Genomic DNA, 21,214 nt, shown 5'->3' with positions numbered 1-21,214 from the left:
AACATAAATGGCAACAGCTGTTCCAGTTATGGGTTAATAATTCTTGACTGTTGTTTCTTTTAAAGAAACACTTTTCATTCAGCGTAGTCGACTTGCTTTTGTCGGTTACACTGTGATCCGTGTCTAACTATTGTTAGATCGTTGACTTCCTATTGCGTTCTATATTCTCACTTACATCATGTGTAATTCAATCGTCTTAGTTCATTAATTTTTACATTAAGTTGCTCAAGAACTGCTTCACTTTAATAAATTGCAAATAAGAACTTCATAAACAACCTAGTATACGCAACGTGATCCCTTTCGACGCGAAGGGAACGACCTTTGTACTCATTTTATGGTACACGTTCACTTATTTGCCTTGCTTTGTTGGACATTTTTGTTGCATTATTAACACTTTCTATTCTGCAGATGATATTTTTTCACTTTCCCTTTTGCTAATGTCTGTGAGGTACTTTAGTAACGCATATATGCTTGGCATTGAAAACAACTTGAAAACGGGAAAAAGGTTTTATCTTCATGAAGCTTAACGACATGTGGGAACACACTTTTTCCCAAGTATCTATGTGTGCCACGAGAACGCTTTGTGTGTTTCGGCAGCAGAAACGACGACATGAAAGGACGATGAGAGAAAGGTTAGTGGCCCACCACATTCATCAATCGTAAGTTGACATGTGGAGGTTAAAGGACAGAAGTTCATGTTCGTTTCGATTCTATCAACGTCATGCGCCCGTAAAACATATGAACAAACAATATTAGTTTGTCAAAGAATAATGAATGAGCTAAACAGCATAATTTGTACAAATGAGCTTAAGATGTATGAGCTTAAGAAATAGCTTGCGCATCTTTTACTAGCAAAAAAATTCTACTGAAGCCTTCCACCCTACCATACATGTGACCTCGATCAATCTGCACTCTACCAAAAAAGGATCAAGTAAAAAAATTGGGTAGTGAGGGAGAGAGCGACTTGTCCTCACATTTCGATTGCGATTTGAACCGAGGAGAATAGGATTGATCAACGGTTTCGCCCAGTATTTTCCGAATTTAAGTTCGTATTACTGTAATTATCACTGTAGGTGTATTCTACTGTTAATGTTCCTGAAAAAGATGTTGACAATGAGATAAATTACAATTGTATGTTGTATACACTCAAGAACTCTCATCATCTCCAAAACTAAGAGAATGCATAACTTCGGCGTTGTTGTGAGTCTGCCTTCAAATTTAGTTAAATATATTGCTAAGACTTTCCCGAACTTACATCCTATTTGTAACACAATTTCCTCTTGTCTCGTTGTTAAAAAGGGTTCTAGGACAGTTTCTGAGATAATTTTATTTAACTCGGCTTTCTGTATTATTCCTGGACTGACGCTCATGTCTTCCAAGACATCACGGTTCATTCAACAGGGCGTAAAAAATCGAACACAAAACCAGTGCAAGATGCAATAAGTGAACTGCACGAAGAAGCTGATTTTAGAATGCTTGGAAGATCCAAAAATTTAATATGATAGAGCTTTTTCAAATCTTCCGATGTAAAAATTACGCAGTAACGGAACGATAAGCCTTATTTAAACCGTTGGTGTCAATCTCTCTGGTTCATTGAGATTCGGTCTGCATACGAATGCACGATAACAACTGATAATAATAGCTAAATAATAGTTAATAAACTGGGACAAATTTTCTTCCGACTAAAGTAATTAATGACAGGTAAAAATCTATGTCGTTACTGGCAACTAAATGGTTTATGAAAATTAGAAAACGATTTATATATGCGGGACCTACAATATGAACTAAGCCAAAAAGTCGAGAATTGACAAAAAGTTACATAAAAGAGCTGCTTCTAATTTTCTCGGTTTCTTTCAGCAGATCTTAAAAGCTGTTTTGTGGAAGAGGTTTCGTATTTTCTATAAAATTATCAAGTTGGTCGCAATAATCTTTTTCTTTCGAGACTTTGCGCCTGTTTGGGTCTTTTGGCTCAAAAGGTCAGCTCAGCATTTATATCCAGTATTTTCCATATGCGCGGTGTGTTTTAGCGAAAATGATTTTTCTCACATTAATATTAAACGTTGTCCGAGAATTTAGATGACGAATTCTTCAAATGAGTTGTAAATTATTTATGCCCCGAATCAAGGTCCTTATCGTGTGCCCTGACGCTACAAATAAAAGCAATCATTCTCGTAGTATCACTGATTTTTCAAAATTATTTTATTACAACATTTTCACATAAATATCAACTTCAAGCGATTAAACGGTACTTCGCTCAATTGACATCTATGTTGGGAATAAATGCATGCATGTCGTCGGTTTCAAACCTACAGGGAGCCTATTCTAACTGGCTGAACAAGCCCGTTGATCAAAAAGTGCTTTATGGACTCAATGGAAAAAAGTTTCTTGTATCGAATTCTATCACGCATTGGAACTTGGTATGAATTCGAATATAGAAAAGTTTAGTAAGGGCTTAATCACAAGGCGCGAGGTTTTCAGAGGGTTTGTAGCGGCTAAACAAAGTCGGGATTTTGAAAACTCTTTGTATCTAGGAATATTTCATAAAATAAAAAAATTAAAAAGAATTGATTAATCCCTATTCATCCACAATGATGCGTTACATGGTAGGCGAACAATTAGTACGATTTTTCGCTAAACAAATCGACAAGGTGTGCGCGTAGAAATCCTTTGTGCACTGAGATGAGGATTTTATAAATGATCAAGCCATGTAAACTATATTAACATAAATATATTTTAGGATAACAGTATTACGATTTCTTATAATAGCAGCTGTGGTGCTTTACTATTACGGCTTGCTTAAACTTTTTGAAAATTGAAGTAAGGCTGCAGATTGTAACCTACTATACCTTAAAATACCCTGTAATGCAACACTGCAAGTCTAACGTATACAATGTGTACTTTTTTCGAGTGCCGTGAGCTAGTATATGATTATTTACTTGTTGTTTACTTCGAGTTTGTAAAGCGCAAAAACAAAGATATGGCGTTAAATCAGTGGTTTCCAGTAGGAGGCCGTGTGGTCCTGCAGAGTGAATTGCGCTATGAGTCGAATTTAAATGCTGATAACACAGTTATCACATTTGAATCACTTCTTCGTTCGAAACGTGCCGTAATCTAAATAAACCAGGTTTGCTCTAGTTGTGGCGTTACCCCCTAATCCGGTAATAATTTTTCCTTCAGCATTGGTTTACTTTTGTTTTGTTATTCGTTATGGAATTTTTTTGCTATCATAACCTGTGCAAAGAAGAAAGAAACGGTAGGGGGAATCATTCGTCAAAGCATTTAGTATCACCACGAAGTTCACTACCTGATTTTCATCAACAATTTTGAATATATTGACTTAACTTGATAAAATTTTGTCATTGACTACAAAAATCACTTGTTCATATTTCCACCGGTTGGAACGCGATTAGAGAAAACTGAGCCTGATATAAAAGAATTATTTTTATTGACTAACATGTATTAAACACAACAAAGTTAAGTAGGTTGACTAGTTACAAATCATACGCAAGCAAGCCTGAGCTAAGATTTAAATATACTTAGAAGTTGACACCTAGCGGTGATAATCCCTTAGTGCAAATGATGAATCTGGCTGGAACAGTTTTGCTTAACTACGAGATATCAACTTTCTGGGTCGCCTCACTGTTCGGTAACTCTGACAAGGCTCGGCCGTCCGTTACTTGAATCAGCGTCTAATAGATAATTCTATCAACAGTTCTCATTTATAGGGTTACCTGAGAATGAACTCAAAATGCTCATGTAAAGCCCATCTGTACAGATTTTTGAATTCGAGTCCTTATGGTGATACAAAAAAGTATTTATTAGGTAAGCATCCCTACAAATCCCTAAACTACTCCCGATTATGTATCAAAGCCAGACCATAAACCTTTCATATGATCGATCCGCTCCGATACTTTCCCTCGTCGGCCACTTTCCGTTCTGATTTTTTGCAACTGGTTTCCATAATTAGGCATAGATGTCAGTGAGTCGTTTTATATATTTGGATTTGGGCCTCGATCACTTAAACGAGCACTCTTCAGCTCCTAGTGTGAAAGGCACAGTTTAGCTCTTTCTTTACCGTCTGAGGTAAATATGTACATGCCTGACTGGAGTTATGCTAAAAACACTGTCGGTCTGTCTGTGTTGTGGTTCGCTCACCTGAGTAGTTCACTTAGAATTGTTACTTTAATCCAGCGCTTGTGAGATGGTATAGTTTCATCTAGTACTAATGGCGAAATCGTCTACCTAAGAACATACGCGCTAATTGTTGTAGAGCTCAGGTGCACACTAAGGTCATTAGGACGACATCCTTTCTATCTAAATACATAAATAAAATGATTTACAAGCTAGAAAATCATAATTTCAGATAGTAGTCCTCCGTTTTAATTTTAATGTTCTATTTATCTATTTAATAATTTAGCGAGATGAATCAGGAATTTATAATGAACATAACAACCTATTAATAAAAGCACGATAGGCGCACATAGAGATCGATGAAGGTACACCAAGATTGCGAAGATAAGAGAAGCACATAGTTGAAAACCCTGTGTGCCAACGATAGCTCCCTAAAGGACTGCACTAAGGCGAGATACTTGTTTCTCTGTATTGCCGTAAGCAGCCGAAATAATCTTTATTTCTGGTGATGTTATGCTTCCGAACTAAGCGGATATTTTCGTAGTTGATCAAAAATATCTTTTTTAAGAGCAGGAATACTATCGTCAGTCTCCTTCGACCCTCTATTACCACTACGTACTCTTCTACGTTCGTTAACATGGATGAAACTCTGTAGTGAATAGACCACTAGTGCACTGAGGTTAACCCAAGGTTTAAAGATACATACCACATTGCAGTGCAAAGCGCGCCATGAAGTCAATCGTTTAGTTTGTTCCTGTCATGAAGACGATTAGCTAATTTTGATGTATATCATCCGTAATGTTAAAAATGCGACTTGATCTCTCTGGCTATGCAACTATGCCGTAAACTTTTATTCTTTTTAAATTTTCTAAGCTGTTACAACTTAGGGGCTACAAACAACTGTTGCTCACTGATTTTGTGGTATACTATATTTTATTTATATTTATATATATATTATGTATGTATCTTTATATAAATATATATATTTTATATATATATGCCATCAAAGATTATTTAATTGAACAATACGACCAAATTTCCTGAGATTTGCGTAAGGTTCAGTATTCGTTGTCGATGACTATGTCCACATCTGCTGGGTTCTCAAAACTAGTTCGAAATTTTCCGTTCGGCGAATTCAATTTTTACTGCGTCAAAACTAGTTTTGTTAATGGCTAGTATATTGGTGGCAACTATTGAGGCTTCTAATTCCATGAGACATACATTTTAGGCAAAAGTGCAAATTTTGGGCAAACAGCGAATGGTATGAAAGAGTGTTATCGCGCTGTTAGCATGCTTATGCTTCTTTGCGGATATAATTTGTGATGACGTGCAAACTATACTGATGGGAGTGAGTCGTAAGGGGAAGCGAGGTAATAGAACTAGCGCGAGGGAATTATAAGAGAATCGTAACCAGACAATTGTCAAACTGTAGATGTGCAATCCAGCTATAGTCTACGTTAAGTTGGGTCTAACCAATCGAATTAGGAATACCAAAAGAGCTTGGTGAAACAGCTTCAGTAAAGCAACGCAATTGTAGGTTCATTATAGCGAAAGAACAAGATAATTGCACAAATATAAAGGAAAGTAACTGCAGTAGAACAACTGAGTATATTTGCATTTATGTTAGTACGTAATGTCAATGAATCAGATTAACATGCCTCCTAGTTGCACAGCGCTTCTATATCGTTTTTTTTTAGCGTGGACTACATCACAATGCCACCACCAATCTAGTGTACAACATTAGTTGAGTTAACAATAGAATGGCAACGAGACAAAGCCAGCGAATTTGTCTAGTCCCTATTAATAGTTTGTCGCTTGTCGGGAAAATATAAATAGCGTTTCTTACATAGACTCAATTTTTAAATAAGATGCAATCCCGTGCTGTTTTTTAATTTTTTAACATCAGCTCATCGTGTAGATTGAGCGTACAGGTAGTATAAGAGATTTGAAATCTCGACATATATGTCAAAGTTATCCTGAACGTCAAAGGTGATCTTCGAGTTTGTTACGGCAGGCAAAGCAGGCTAGGCAGCAGAGTTTGGACCTCGACAACAAGACAAAGCAGCTCGAAGCATTGCCGAAAAGGACCCTATCCGACTCCCTCCTCACAACCGTGCAATTATCCAGTGGTTTAAACTACAAAAGTCTCAAGCATTTTTTTGGAAATGTTAACTGTTGCACTATAAAACAGTGAGAGTGTTTGCTCCCTGAACTTGTTATCGTTTTGGCCTTTTAAGGCATCGACGTAACAGTTTCCTGACCAACACGCCGTTCAATGTACGGAGTTTCTACACGATACACTTACCAGCGACCAAACTGGAAGAGAGAAAGAACCCTAGCTGTGGCGTCACGTTATGCTATAATTTGTGCCTGGGCAATATGACAATACTTATATCGAAAAATGACCTTGATTTTTAGAATTTTAAAGGCCCAGCCCAATAGTTGTATATGGCCAGCTATACCTTGTTCAATTATCAACAATACTGGTAAAGAAGATGACACGACGCTTAAGTACTCTGCTCAACGGATCGCCAAGTATCCTAGCGGGCGACCTCAATCAAGATTCGATAAGCACAAGTCTGCTGATTTACGCCTTAGCAAACTTAGGGTGCCCGCTCGCAACCGACTTTTACTGACCCGATAAGGCCTCAATTATTAATGTACTCATGACCAACTTGCCTCTCGCCCAAGTCGTGTACCTCGGACAAAAGACCTCCCACACGTTAAATCTCGTTTAAAAGTCACCTTCTTATCGCTATGTGCTTCTCGCTACGAAGGGCCCACGCAGTACTTTTAAAGCGGAGAGTTTTGGAAAAATCGTTGAACACAGAAGGACTTCTTGAGCATCTCAGCAAACTTTTTCCCACTCCAGACCGACCTGACGTCAGTAAGTGCAGCGCTGCCTTACGAGATCCCCATGTTGCACTACTTTCTACAACACTTGTCTAAATGACGGGAAAAGGATTGCTAGGAGGCATTTCTTACCGTTACCTCGAACGGCAAAAGCAATCTTTGACAGCTGAGTTCGTGAAAAGGAATCGCAGAGAACTGCTGCTACAAATTACTCATAGCTATACGCTTTACGTGTTTTTCCGCTTTTATAGAAGCTCGAGACATGATCTCAGATACACAACACTACTTCCGTAGAAGAGAGCCAACAGTTACTGCCTGTCAAATATTGCTTGCCAAGATGGGATCCGTCATAAACATAAAGGGTGGAAACAGTTCATCTATGCTGTATTGGTCGATTTCGAAGCCACACCTGACAAAGCTTCGAGGGACCGGATTTTGTTTAAGCTTGTTGAGGAAGGAAGTCCATACAAGCGCATCCAACTTATCGCTTCGATTCTACAAGAGTCTCTCGTTAAGATACAAGATGCTCTGGACGAAGTAGACTTATTTTACAGGTGACAAAATGGGTTTCGACCAAGAACCTCAGCCCTTTACTTTTCTTAGTTCTCCTGAACAATTTTCTAAGCAGCATAATGATAAATCATAAATCTGTCAGAGCAAATGTTCTACTATATGCTAGTGATCTCGTGATTTAAGAAGCAAGTTGCTTTGCGGTTCGTCAGATATTCGCCAACCAGTTCGTGAACAAGCTACGAACTTTCGAAAAGGCACTAACAGCAAATGGCACTACAATCGCACACCGTGTTCTGGGATACATGAAACATTCTATCACTGTTATCCAGGGCTAATATTATCCTGCTTCAGAATTTGCCACGCCGAACTTGTAATAAAGCATGTCAAGCTCGCAATAGTGGGCTCATATGGCACAGTTCTCGAGTCAAATTAAAAACAGACAGCGAGCATTTATGTGCAGAATTATTTCAATTTTCCATGCTCTAGATAATTTTATTAACCTATCATATTATTAAGTACAAATGTATTCTTGTTGATAGCGGCTGGCTGTGATACAGGCACAAATTTATACTATATATTATTTATATATTCGTATTATATATTAAACATATTACGTAAAATGTTACATATGTTATATAAAATTTATATATTCTACTTTTTTTAATATACTTTGTTCATTAACACGAAGTTGGGAAAAACAATATTTTCTATGGAGGGTTTACAATTACAAGCCATTTTAAACTGAATATTTAGTCGCTTGTGGCGGTTTCAGTGGTAAAACTGATATAACTTTCAAAGGATAAAACAGCTACTATTCTTCGTGTATATTCTAAAGCATATATATGTCTTGCTACAGTGGAGGGGAGTATAAGAATGATTAACAATACAAAATAAGCTGTTCATAGCTTAGGTAATTATATTACCTCAATTCGGGCCTTGGAAGACGCCAAGAAAGATCTTGTGAAGGAAAACAAAGTACGTTTAGAATATGACAAACAAGCTATCACAAACCATACCTTGAGCATGGGTAATTTCTCGTTAATATACCAATGTTAAGTTAGACAGATTTCTTCGCAGGCGCTCGAAAATCGTTCTAATGAAAACATTTTATGCGCTCATTGGGCGCGCCAGGTATAGCTTTATACGGAATATGAATATATGAACGATTTAAACCATCTACTAGTAGAATGAAGAGATAATTGACCAAAAAGAAATTAGTTAAAAAAGACATCCTCGGCTCCTTTAGCCCTCTTATATCAATTGGCAATTGAACATTCAAACTCAAACAATTGTTTTGCAGTGTTTTGCTCTTGCCTAAGGACAGTTGCTTATGTAAAGAGGATAACTGTTAAAATATTAAATCACCTAAATATATCGAAGTACAGCAGATTGACGGCACATCATATGCCTATCATAGTGTTTGCATTAGTGCTTCTAGAGCTCCCAGTAGACTTTATGAGGCCAATGCGAATACAAAGACCTCAGAGAGGTGGTTCAGAAAAGTTTGATTTCGATGACGATAAATCTAATCTATGCACTCTTGGGTGTTGTTTAATACCTCACAAGGACTTGAAGTAACATAATTTCAAAATACCTAAAATTGAAAAAATAGAATGCTTTGTTTCTTTATAACTTAGCATTGGGAGTGTTTTTGCATTTCAAATCGTATACTTATATCAAATGTAAACGTATTCCGACTATAGCCATAATTTTGTTTCAAAATGGGCTCTGTGTGTGACTAAAGGTAACGAGTTAACACACCCTCAGATTTACTTCTGATTTCTAACCAGGCCCTTGAATACGTGCTGTGCCAATACCATGTATTTTGTTCGCATTGACGCCATATTGCTAATGCAGAAAATCGCTTAGGAACTATCACATTTAGAGGTGTGTCGATAAAAACGAGCATGCTTCGATCGGTCATGATTTATGGTTGTATAAACATCTGGACTGTAAGTGATTGCACATGAAATCTGCTAGCTTCTGTTCAAAAATCCTGACCAACCAATGCGGTGGTTTACAAGAAATCTACCAAATGTCAACTTTTGTGTGGAACAATGAACTACATCTATGTTTAAAACTAGACGATAAAATGAACTCACGAACAGCTTCAGAAGTCAGAAGTTGCATTTCGGATGCGCTTCGAACCACTGTTTAAATCAACTCCTAGCTTAGACACCAATAAATCCGTTTTGAGTAGCAGTTCTGCGAAACTATCAGTTCTAAAATCGCTTCCGAATCGTGGGCTATAGTTAAAAAGGAAGGAAATGCTGTCGATTCCGCACGATGTAGTAAAAAATAGACGTTTTGCGCGTTACGTCCGGAACCACGTTAGTATTGTGCTAAACGGCCGACTACCATTAAGAAAGGAACCTGTTATAAAATTCACAAGCACTTAAATTCCGTAAGTGGATGTGTTACCACTGCAACATTGCGACGACAATGCTATGATGTGTCGAACCCATTAGAATTATGTCCCCGGTTATTCCCGACGATTTGATAAACGTCGTCGAATACAACTAAACATTAGCAAACGTATATCATATGTTCTTGTGATGTTATATTCATGTGTTCGCATTTAGATACTTTATTTTTTTCGCAGAGTACGAGAGATTGCATCGTAGGCGTTGCTTGCTTTTATATTTTGAAAATGGCATGTGTCTTACGTGCTACCTGAAAAAAATAGTTGGCTACGGTACTCATATTTATTTCTGTTTTTAGATATGACTATAACCACCGTAATCTCTAAAACTGATATGATTGGATCCGTCTCATATCTCACCTTGTATCAAACATAAAATCACACAACAAAGAAAAATATCTTAGAAAAGAATAAGGCTCAATAACCTTAAGTAATTATGTTGCTTATCACACCTCCATACCTTGAGCTCGATAAAAAAAGACTATAAACAGCTATATTTCTTACTAAATCGCATCTGTTTATGGATATCGGTTGACATAAGATTTCTGGTATGCATTCTACCGTATGCAGTGTTATTCTTTGCACTCATGTATAACCTTTTTCACACACGTTCGTTTCACACAAGTTGAATACAACTAAATTGCAAACGTGATTCTGGGACTTACTAAATCGTATATACTAAATTTCCCAGGTTATGCGATATGCGAATTTGCTACTGTAATTGATACATTATCCTAAGTTGTGTGATGACGTATGCTCAAGTTAAATAACTTGTAACTTTCTACGGCAATCGAAGTGTTTCGGCGCTTAAAATCGAGAAATCACGTTTAAGCTATGAAAAACGGACATCTTCAAAGTACGACCAGCAAACGCAGCCAATAGATTACGGTCGTCTGCTTCTAAATCGACGGGCTGCTTTCTCTTCGTTCTTCAAAACTCCTTCACATTGCAGCTTCATGCCCGGCTACTTACCGCTCACCATACAGCGTTGTGCTTACGCACAGCAAAGTGGAGAAGCTCCGGCACCACCGAATACAAACGAAGGTTGCATGCAAACTACGCGACAAAAGCAAACGCTGCCGTTTGGCTTGTCCTGAGAGCTGACAACATAAGCGGCCCAGCTTCGAAGCGATGGCCGGAAATGACCATGGTGATTGTAGCTACTACGGCACCGACGGCGATTATTATACTATCATTAATAATAGTCGCCTAACATTACAGTGGTGATGCTGCAACGATTCATATAGTCGCTTCTTGCTGTTGTTGTTTGTGGCGGGAAGAATGATAAAAGTGTCCAGCAATGGGAATAGCGTTTGTTGTAATATGGTGCTGGTGATGGTAAGAATGGTAGTCGTACACTTAGCGCAACCAAACAGGTACAGGAACGAAAGTAACGACCTGATGGAAGGAGTTTATGATGCCACAGTAAGGCTTGGTGCTATCCCCCGTCGACGACTGCGGCATTGAAAGCAACAGAAATAGAATTGAATTAGAGCCATTACGACATCGTGGTATCAAGGCTATCAAAGCCGCTTCCTCATATATTGTTCTTGTATATACAACGTTGTCTGAAGCAATGTCTAATAGCTATACCGAACTTAAAACCAAAAAAATTATTTTTTTCTGCACCGCATCAAATGTCCTGCAAGGCAGGACAGAAGCGCCAGGACACTGGAACGCTACAGCATAATTTATGCAATACATCTGTGCTTTACCAGATGAATCCCAATCCTAGCATTAAGTTCAGTTACTTAATTTTTTTTTTATAACAAAAGCTTACTTAATTCAATAATTAAACTTAGTAACTTGTTGACCTACATATTTCGAGTATTACATCCGGTACTGCAGTAGTTAGATATTGCTTTATACCGCTGGTACCCTCCAAGCAAAGTCTAGCCTCTGCATAAAGTTAAGTAGCCAACTTAAAAATAAAAAATACACACGGCGCGCGTTTTTCTATGGCAAGCAATTAACTGGGTAGACCGACAGGATTTCAGTCTAATCTCAACGACCTAGTTCCACCAGTAAGTACTAGTTACTTTCAAATCATAATACTTGGGTCATCCAGATATTTCCAAACCTTAAACGATTACTGTAGTAAGCGACTATTTTAACTTTGTATGTGTAACAACCAATCCATTCGTTTAGTAAAGCATGCAAATTTAAGCTATCACCAGATCATAAAATAAGGGCGTTACGCAAAATACATTTTTTTTAAAAAACTGCCGTTGAATTTAAAACACTTAACGCAATTGCATAAGCCGATAGCTTCTTGCTGCTGCCGTTGTTTCTACAATCGATCCGTTCCGCGGCGCCGGTGTGGTCGCTACGCCGCGTGCTGAGCCACGCAGACAATTGCCCTGAATCGGTGGTTGTTAAGTAACCAGCACTTGATCACGATGTTCTTCCGTGTGCCTTAGTTGAATTGAAGGCCACCAGATTTGGAAGAATTGCGTCATGTTGTGCATAATAGATAGTTCAACATCGGAATTCGGAACAATCATTTTATTGATAATACAGTGAGAGGTATGTGTATATTTTCCGAAGGTCTGTAACCTAAATACCAATGTTTATGCAAAGTAAATGGCATGGAGGATAAATTGACTAAATAACAGTTTTACATTTAGTACTCTACGTACGGATTAAATTTAGAACTAATCTGCAGGAACGAAAGCTCACCATTTTATATCAATAGAATTATTTCCGGATCTCGCCGACAAGTCAGTCATTGCGAGATAAGTACTAAATGCTCATTTTGGAGGAATGGGCAGCACTTGTTATAACCTACACACCTAGTCCCACCCGATAGGCCAGTTTTACATAATTCAATTTACGTACACCTTTAATAAATCAGCTTATTATATTTCTTTCTTGCACGTTCGCCAACATACGTTATAGCGATAGAGATATGGGCATGAAGTCGTACTTATAATTGTGACGTTCCCATCTCATTTTCAGCTTGAAGTTAGGAGTTTTTTAAACTATTTAATTATATAGTATTTTCTTATCTTGCCGGCACATTACTACAATAACGATATTATGATACGCTTCCGTCGAAATACCTTTGATTTACTCTGCACATGACCACCGCAATGGATTTGTTGCGGGAATTTTAGTTCTATAAAATAAAGAGTAAACGGGGGCACACTTGGCAGACGTGCCTTTTATGCAGTTATTTAACGTTTATCAAAACATTTGAAACAAGAAGCTAAAGCAGTAGAATCACAACTACGTAAGAAACAGTATTATCTTTGGTGTTACACAAATAGCCAGTTCATAAACATTAGAATAATACCTTAATCTTCCGCGCTGACTAACTTTCATATGAATTCAGAGAAAAGCTGATTGTATACAGAGGTTTACGATAGCACTAACATTGCTAATATGACTGTGCGATGGACGCTTTCATAAACTAAATAGTAAGTCAAAACGAAAAAAAGAAATGGAAAATACAAGTTCCTTCCGCTGTCCCCTTGATGTTACAGAGGTAATGTGTTCGTCTGCTAAGGTTTTGATTGGACACGCCAGATAGCTTATTTTTAAAACCGGCCGTGAATACGTTTCGTTTCGTTCTGAGCTACAATTGCCTGAGGCATTACTTAGTGAAAAGCATCAGCAGTGGCTAGAAGTACTGATTCCGCTGTTCAGAAAACGCGGATAATTATGGCAGTGCACCGATAAAAAGAAAAACCTAAGTATATGCTAAATACATCAGAGATATGGGCAGTTTTAAGAGGTTGATAACTGTCTTATTATTAAAGTATTATAAGAAAAATGCAATGTAGGTTTCTTATTAAAACTTGCTTTTAAACAAATATTAGGCAGAACAATGACATTCTCGTATATGTTAAATATACTTTCCTCTATTAAAACCGGTGTTTTTCGTCTTCAACTTTATTATAAAAATCAACATTATAGTTACAACTTTAATATAATTATTATGAGTTGTTCGTGCTCAATTTCCCGAAACCAAATTCCATCTTTTAACGATAGATAATTTAATAGTTATGAAAAATTCCCGACCTATCGAATAACTCTGGAGAGACTATTGTTATCATTAAAATATATACAAAGATTGAAACAATATTGACGAAATTTGTAAACCTTTATTTTCATAATGGAGCTTCGGCCAACTTTCATTGAATCTATTGGAGACTGACTAAGTCGTCAACATAGCTCCATATGTATTTTAAGGGGCCTCCTATAGTGTCGGCTGCAAAAAGCTCTGCATCTAAGGTTAAGTTACCTACTTACTTGTTTTCTTGCAGTTAGCGAATAGTGCAAAAATCGATAGTATTAGACATTCCGTTTGTTACTTATGGCTTTTATAGGGTCAGCAGACCTCAGAGCAGAACTAAAAGTAACCTCTATTTTCAAAGCGTCGGTTTCTTTAAACAACCTGTATACAGGTATAAAAATACTTTAGATATAGCCGAAAAAAAATTCACATTTTCAATTTATAAAAGCATTTTAAGAACATTTTTTTAAATAATCCTAAAGGAAAGTAGTATATGTAAAGTCTAGTACAACTCATGCGCGAGAAAGTTGTTTGGTATATAAAGATGTCGCTCATTTCGGTACGTCATGTCGGCTTTAGCTTTCATTACACTCTTGAAGTCACTTAAAGGCGAATCTTAAAGCACTTACACGTCAGAAACATCATTGCCGGCATTTAGCCTTTTTTTTAAATCTTCACATTAAAAAATATGTAGTCAAAATCAGGGTAATCCACAAAGTAAACAGTTTTATTTTTTTTTAATACAAGAATACATTCTACTCTTAGAACTTTCATAACTGCTAGAACAACATGGCAGTTAGACCAGCTGATGGCGGAAGCTTAGTACCAATTTAATAAACAATGCAGCAGCTGTCGAAAACAGCGATGCAGCTAAAAATTCATCTTCGTCTGTATTGCGGGCTTTCTCTCCTATGTCTTCTTCGATGAATGCGAAAGAAAAGCTCGCAGGATTGGTAAATTATTTTTGCTATAACGTATTGTATCGCAATTGGTTCCTAGAAAAAGCATCGGGCACTTACATTTTATGATTGTTTCGTTCTGACTAGATTCCGTAAGAGTCAAGCATATGTCTTACCATTTTGCAGTTCTACTAGGAGAAAGGTGGAAAACATATGATGGGGTTCTTGTAATGTATAGCTTTTCGAGACATTCATTTAATCAACCATGTCTGATCAAACGACGGTTTTTCTATTTGCGCTTGTAGTGGCATCGCTTATGTCATTTACTTTCATCAATTTTGCTGTCACACGTTTCAAATGGATATAGGTATTCAGGATATAGAACAAAAATTTTCGATTCCGATTTTTATTGGCTCAAAGTATTACTTATTAAAATTTTGATTTAATCTCTTCTTCCTCTTACTAGGTCTAGTGTGAATTTTGTTTCTTGAATTATATTAGTATGGTGTAAGTCTACTACTGTATTAAATAAAATTCTTCGATACGTCGATAAACAGACGAGTTTGATAGACTCGTCTGTCAATAGTGCTTACTGGCGTTAACAGATATAAAGGTATTGTTAAAGCTATTTATTTAGTTCACTTCAAAAGCTGTATAGTGTTCAGTTTATTATGAAGTTGACTTTTTGTAGCCAGAGCATGATAGCAGCTGTTAGGCATGACAACGGAACGGCGTCTAACATTGACCACGACCACGAACGCGCAATTTGTGGCGACCTTTCGCTCTATGGACCCAAAATGGCCAGCAATAATTTTACGATACAGCGCCGTTGTATCGTCCGGCTGTTGTACAATCGTTCTCGCCACTGCAGCCGCAGCGATCGTTTATGGGGCATCACAAGCTACGAGAGTAACGACGCAGATAGACCGGAGGACTAACGGATGTAAGCTTATACATAAGACGATGTATATACAACGCATACCCACAAAGACGCATGCAGGCGGTCGGCAACACACAACGCTACGTACCGTCGCTTTGCTGACCAAGTGGATGCTGCAGTCAGACAAATATGAGGGCCGGGGTTCGCTCAGGGAAACTGCTGTTCTAAGCACTGCTGACGCGATAGTTGCTGCTGTTGTTGTTACTGCAGCCACATATTCGCCGGAAGAAAGGAAGTTTCAGCTCGTCGCAGCTACGATGCTTTGTCGTTGTTGGCGTTGTTGGTGCTGATTGTAGACGTTGTGGTAGGGAAATGGTTCAGGCGATGGCAAACTTATATCAGCGGTAGTTACGATCTGATGGTGTTGGTGACGTGCCTAACACTTACTGCTGCTCCTCCTCGTTGTTGGTGTCGCTGATGTCAGAGTCGCAGTGGTAAAGCCCTGGTGGCTTTGCCCTTCTTCAACTGCAGCTTTTTACCGTTGTTCTCTTGCAGCTGACAACGCTGGCATTTTCGGCGTTGGTATCTGCTAGTGTCTGTATGTGTCTGTGTTCTCCGTATTTGTGTGTGTACTTGTGGCCGCAAAAAAGTCGCACGTTGCTCCAGGAAGTAATGTACGATGACACCGTAACAGCGGCAGTGGTAGCAGCAGCTGTGGCTACCGGCCGCTGTAGTAGTTGCCGAGTTGTTGCCGTAGCTGATGTTCGAACTAGAAACGTGGAACAACGTCCGTCAAGAAATGGTAGTAGCTAACATCTGCAATGTGGTTCTAACCATGAAGAGATGAGGAGTTCCCGCAGCACTTTACGTCATAAAGGCGATCGCGAGACAGCGGCCATCGACAGCAACGCAGCGGGGGGCAGCGTCGCCGACATTGCCCCAAGCGGTGGTGACAATCGTAGCAGTAGCAGACGTCGAAAGGGAGAGACAGGGAGAGATCATAGTTAGTGGTGGCTGTAATGGCCTAAATGGCACATGCCTGCCACCGGCCCCTACAGTCATCAGCAGCACCATAATTGACATAACCACGACGACCAACGAACCCCACAAAGACGGCGACGACCAGCGCTCGAAATGATTTAGAAGTCGCCGACCCGAACCGGAAGAGCGACGCCATCGACCATCAGGAGGACACTATCAGTTGACGTCGGCAGCAAACAACTCGTAGCCGCAGCGGCGGCAACAGTTGTCAATACTCACTTCTTAAAGACAGGGCCCAAGATCCATCAATGTGTTGACATGTGGCTATGCGATTGTGAATCTATCAAAGTCAAAGGCTTGCCGCAAATGTACAAAATATACGAATACGTATCCGTGTAGCATGTGTAAGTGTGTGTATTGAATTGATATAATACGGCTAGTACGTTAGATACTTTAAAACAGTGAAGTAGATTTTGCTTGTTGTAATAATGTAGCGAGCGTCAAACACCTTTAGCAACCTTGACGAGCGTCAGGCAACCTTGCCAATCGATCATTTAATCTGGGCAAGTAAATACTGCTTTCTTGGCGTAATTCATTGTAAAAATGTCTCTCCAGGAAAACGATGATTGCCGACTTTTCTGTTTAAATACAATGCAATAAATAGAATAAAAAAATAATGAAAAGATAAATAAATAAAAGGAGGCTAACAGTAAATAAAATATACTCATTTCAGTCGTGTGAAGGCAATGTTTAGCTTCGTTTGCTAACTGTAACAAACAATGCATGCTTTAAAAAGTTTTGGCCATCCATTTTATCGGGACTAATGTTTTCCCTTTTGTCCTGATCTTAGAAAGATCCCGAATACCTCGTACTATGGTCACGATGCTATCTAATGTCTAAACAGTGAATACACTCTGAAGTATACCATTTTGGTGTTTTATTTACTGGCAACCAGCAGGAGGCCAAAAACACAGCAAATAAATTTAATATAATATTAATCTTAATAATTATTATTAAAATAAGGAAGCACTATGTACAACAGAGCGCGTTCTGGCCAGCAGAACACCCGATGGCTAGCGGCTCCTTTAGCCTTCGACGCGCGCCGCGCCCCATACGCCTGAAGGCGCGCTTGAAGTTGAGTTAGTCAGTACTGAGTTCCAGACGCTAGGGCGCCTCACTGCGAGGTGAGGAGGAGGTCGAGCTCGGAAAAGCAACACCCGCCCCCTAGTGCCAAAATCCAAGAAAGATATCGGGTCAAACCTTGATTATCATTCGTCTGCAGGAAATTACACTTGATTAAGGCTAGGAGGTAGGGAGTGCGTGAGGTGGTTGTGGAGAATATCGTACGGCAAGGTAAATTTCTCGAACAGGCTAAACAGACGCTTTTTTAGACGTCTTGCTGAGTAATGCATACTTTTCAGATTCCACTGAAGAACTTCTTAATCGCTTTTCGTGCTGGATCCAATTATATACCTTTCATCCTGACCCTTGATATAGTTCTTATAGTAGAAGTCCGAGAAAAGACAGGTGAAGAGTCCAGCTTCAAGCACCATCAGTGATGCCATGGTCTTAGGAAATCCGCAGTCGAAAATAAATGGCATCAAGCCGTGCACCATAAGCGCGAAGAACTGTGCAATTTGAAACTGTGTCACGTACTTTTTCCACCAGAGGTTGGGTTTCACCGAAGACGGTAGCGCTGCAAGACCATAATAACCATACATAACCACATGTACCGCCGCATTAAGAATAGGGAACATAGCGACTTGTCCTGTAATACCGTTATTGATGTCCATCCATACGGTGCCTAAAGCAAGAGAGTGGTGCAGTAGGTGAAGAAAAGAGATATGACTGTTTTTTTTTAAAAACACGAAGAATACTGTATCTAGTAGTTCACCAATTTTTGTGAGCATATACCACCAGCCCCAGTATAGAAGCACCGAGTCAGTCGTCGACGTCGCCTCGCACACGACGTTGTACGGTCCGATTTCCTGGCCAACGTAAGTTAACTTTAAAGTGAGCACACAAAAGAACAAACTTAGTCCGACCATAATCACGTTGTAAGCCAGCACGATGGGCCTTATATTGAATGCCTCGCGGTTTTTCATCAGACGTGGCCCCAGTGAAGTGCAGAAATATAGATACGAGGCAAGAATCGACACAACGATAACTGGAGAGCCCATCATTGGCCAGTCACGCGTGCGTGGATCGCCCGTGCTGAGTATCAATCCAAGATACGAATAATCGGGCTCTGGCACCGTTGACGACGCCATCTCGCAACGCCCGCTTTACACGTCTATTGCTCTTTAAATTCTACGATGTGCTCCCGGCTATACTCACAATCTTTCGAAGACTGCAAACGAGTCCACCGCGGGGTTCGGGGTCCGCGTGTCGGAGCTCCAGTGACCAGAGTCTTTGCTAGTCCAAGGGGCTTATACCTTACGGCATCGCTGATGGGAGGGGCGCCGGCGAGGGCCCGCGGTAAGGGGCCAGCTGAAAAAGGACGGATTTCGCTTTGGACCCAGACCATCAACGAACGGATGGCTTAGGCTGCGGGTCACATCAAGCCAAGGTCAGAAAGCTGCTTCCCAATACGACGTTCTAGCTGGCCAGTAGAATCTTGTGTTTCCGGATCAGCTGCTATAAGGATGCACCGACATTTCTCTGCCTTGCGATTTCAGAGCCGCGCGCTAAAGCTGCAGTAACACCAAGCTGCCTATTGCACATTGTCGTTACCATTACCCTAACGCAAATGATGACAACTGCGAGGAAAAATGTGAGAAATTATGGCATGTTGGTTATTTGACAGAGCCATTATTATCATCACTATTATTGGCATCAGCAGCAGAGGCATCCATTGTTTTTATCAGTGAAAATGTACGCACTGGGATACGTGATCAAAAGGCCTTTGCGTGCATTCACTAAAGAGGTACAGCAAATTTATCACTTGATCATCTTGATTAGAATCTCCAACAACGTTAGTGTTTTGCTTTACCCTGATACTCAGGTACCTGATTCGGTATACGAACAAAAGGCACATTACAGTCATATTTAGTCTTACTAATTCGCTAACAGGCTTATTTTTTGAACTGGGAACAAAAAAGTTATGAATTAGCTTACATAATTGTTGAGCCTTTAGTCCCTTTTCCTTCTAGACCCCTTAGGTATAGAAGTTTGTCGAATTTTCTATAAACATAGAAGTGTTTCGTGTAAAATCTCTGTGAGAAATAATTAACGTCGTTTTGGATAAAATAAATCCCAAACTTTTTTTTTATTAATGTGAACGTAGTTCAAAATAGAAAAGGCATCTTCTTTTAACATAATTCGATTTATTGGATGTCGCAATATTTTCTTCTAGCGATAACAGCAGTCATAATTTCGATCTCAACCAATGATGTTGCAAATTAAAAAAAGAGAACAATGTCAGTACTTTTTGTTTTCGTTTCGCAACGTAGTCTTCGCTCAGGGCAAAAATTTCATCCCGTGATAGTTTAGCGGGTAAAGTGTTTGCCAAGTAATCTTTGTAACGCGTGGCGATCTAGGTTCGAGCCTAGGCAAGAACATACTTCATCCCCCGGTGAGAGCCAGGCGGTTGACGGAATGACTGACAGCGATACCGAACGTGACACAGATCCAAACACAGAGAGACCTATGAAGCTATCAGAGCAATTTTTCGATGAAATTATGAGTATCACATAGATTCATCTTGTTTATAGGAATAACTATTAATAAACTCAATTTCAATAATAATGTCATAATATTGTTTATGTCTACCTCACTTCCACATAATTTATTTGCATCTAATACATATAAAGATTTCTATTTTTAAATGAGATATAATACTGTAGAGATATGCTTATTCATGATAGTCACCAGTCCCTTGACATTAAGTCAGATCTGCCCGGCTAGTGGCAATCTCCATCTTCGCATAAAACACGCGGCTTCGCAAATTCAACTGATTCAATCAGAGTGCAGCTTATGAAAAGCTATCTCGCACATGATGAGGTCGTAATCATCGATTACGAATACATAAATTAGATAACGGTTTTTTTTCTCTAAGAATGCCTTCAGTTCGTTTGTTTTAACCCGTTGATTAGTGGTCGATAATTGAGAAAAGATATATATCGATATCATATATTTCATCTTTCTTTACCTTGATAGAATAAACATATACTTCAGTTCTATCGAGATCGGAGGTCCTGACCATGTCCTTTATGAAGCGCGCCGTTCCTTTTAGCAAATATAGCACAGCTTGTATGCATTGACATCGAGCCTTAGTACACATTGCAAGTAAGCAGGTCTCACTACGAAGTAATGTCAAATTATTTGCAGAAACGCTTCTAGATCGCTTGTGTGTTGTAAATCATCTTGGGCATTGGTTTTTGGTATGGCTTAGGAAGCGAATACAAATAAAATCTGGGGAACCGGTGCTGACACTGACACTACTAAAACTTGCTGTACTCTTTTCGTTTACATTCTGGCTGAAATTGCAAATTCCCAATCAATTTTCAATTAATAAA

At 39.0% G+C, this 21,214-nt stretch overlaps 2 protein-coding genes and 1 long non-coding RNA gene across 5 annotated transcripts in view; 1 reads left to right on the top strand and 2 right to left on the bottom strand.

The window, feature by feature from the left end:
* The window catches only part of LOC147757140 (uncharacterized), a 39,383-nt gene that overhangs the window by 7,832 nt on the left and 10,337 nt on the right, over positions 1–21,214 (top strand). The gene's annotated exons all lie outside the window — the stretch shown is intronic.
* Positions 17,618–19,655, bottom strand: LOC111246745 (very long chain fatty acid elongase AAEL008004-like). Of its 2 annotated transcripts, none has more exons than XM_086983046.1 (2): positions 19,035–19,655; positions 17,618–18,393 (listed from the first exon to the last, which is right to left on the bottom strand). In XM_086983046.1, exons 1-2 carry the CDS (start codon positions 19,222–19,224, stop codon positions 18,137–18,139), a joined length of 447 nt encoding a protein of 148 aa, XP_086839172.1. In that variant the 5' UTR covers positions 19,225–19,655; the 3' UTR covers positions 17,618–18,136. The 2 variants fall into 2 exon arrangements, with proteins under 2 accessions (XP_086839172.1, XP_022652597.1); XM_022796862.2 differs by having other exon boundaries at positions 18,592–19,471.
* LOC111246744 (mitochondrial sodium/calcium exchanger protein-like) overlaps positions 20,004–21,214 on the bottom strand; it is a 44,754-nt gene continuing 43,543 nt past the window's right edge. Inside the window, exon 17 of the mRNA XM_086983041.1 lies at positions 20,004–21,175. The gene's annotated coding sequence lies outside the window, so the exon portion shown is untranslated. The remainder of the gene's footprint in view (positions 21,176–21,214) is intronic.

This window comes from Varroa destructor, unplaced genomic scaffold (assembly GCF_002443255.2).
Source record: "Varroa destructor unplaced genomic scaffold, Vdes_3.0 BEIS01000003.1, whole genome shotgun sequence".
NCBI classification, from domain to species: Eukaryota; Metazoa; Arthropoda; class Arachnida; order Mesostigmata; family Varroidae; genus Varroa; species Varroa destructor.
The sequence above is the reverse complement of the archived record's forward strand: the minus strand, read 5'-3'. Positions and strand labels throughout refer to the sequence as shown.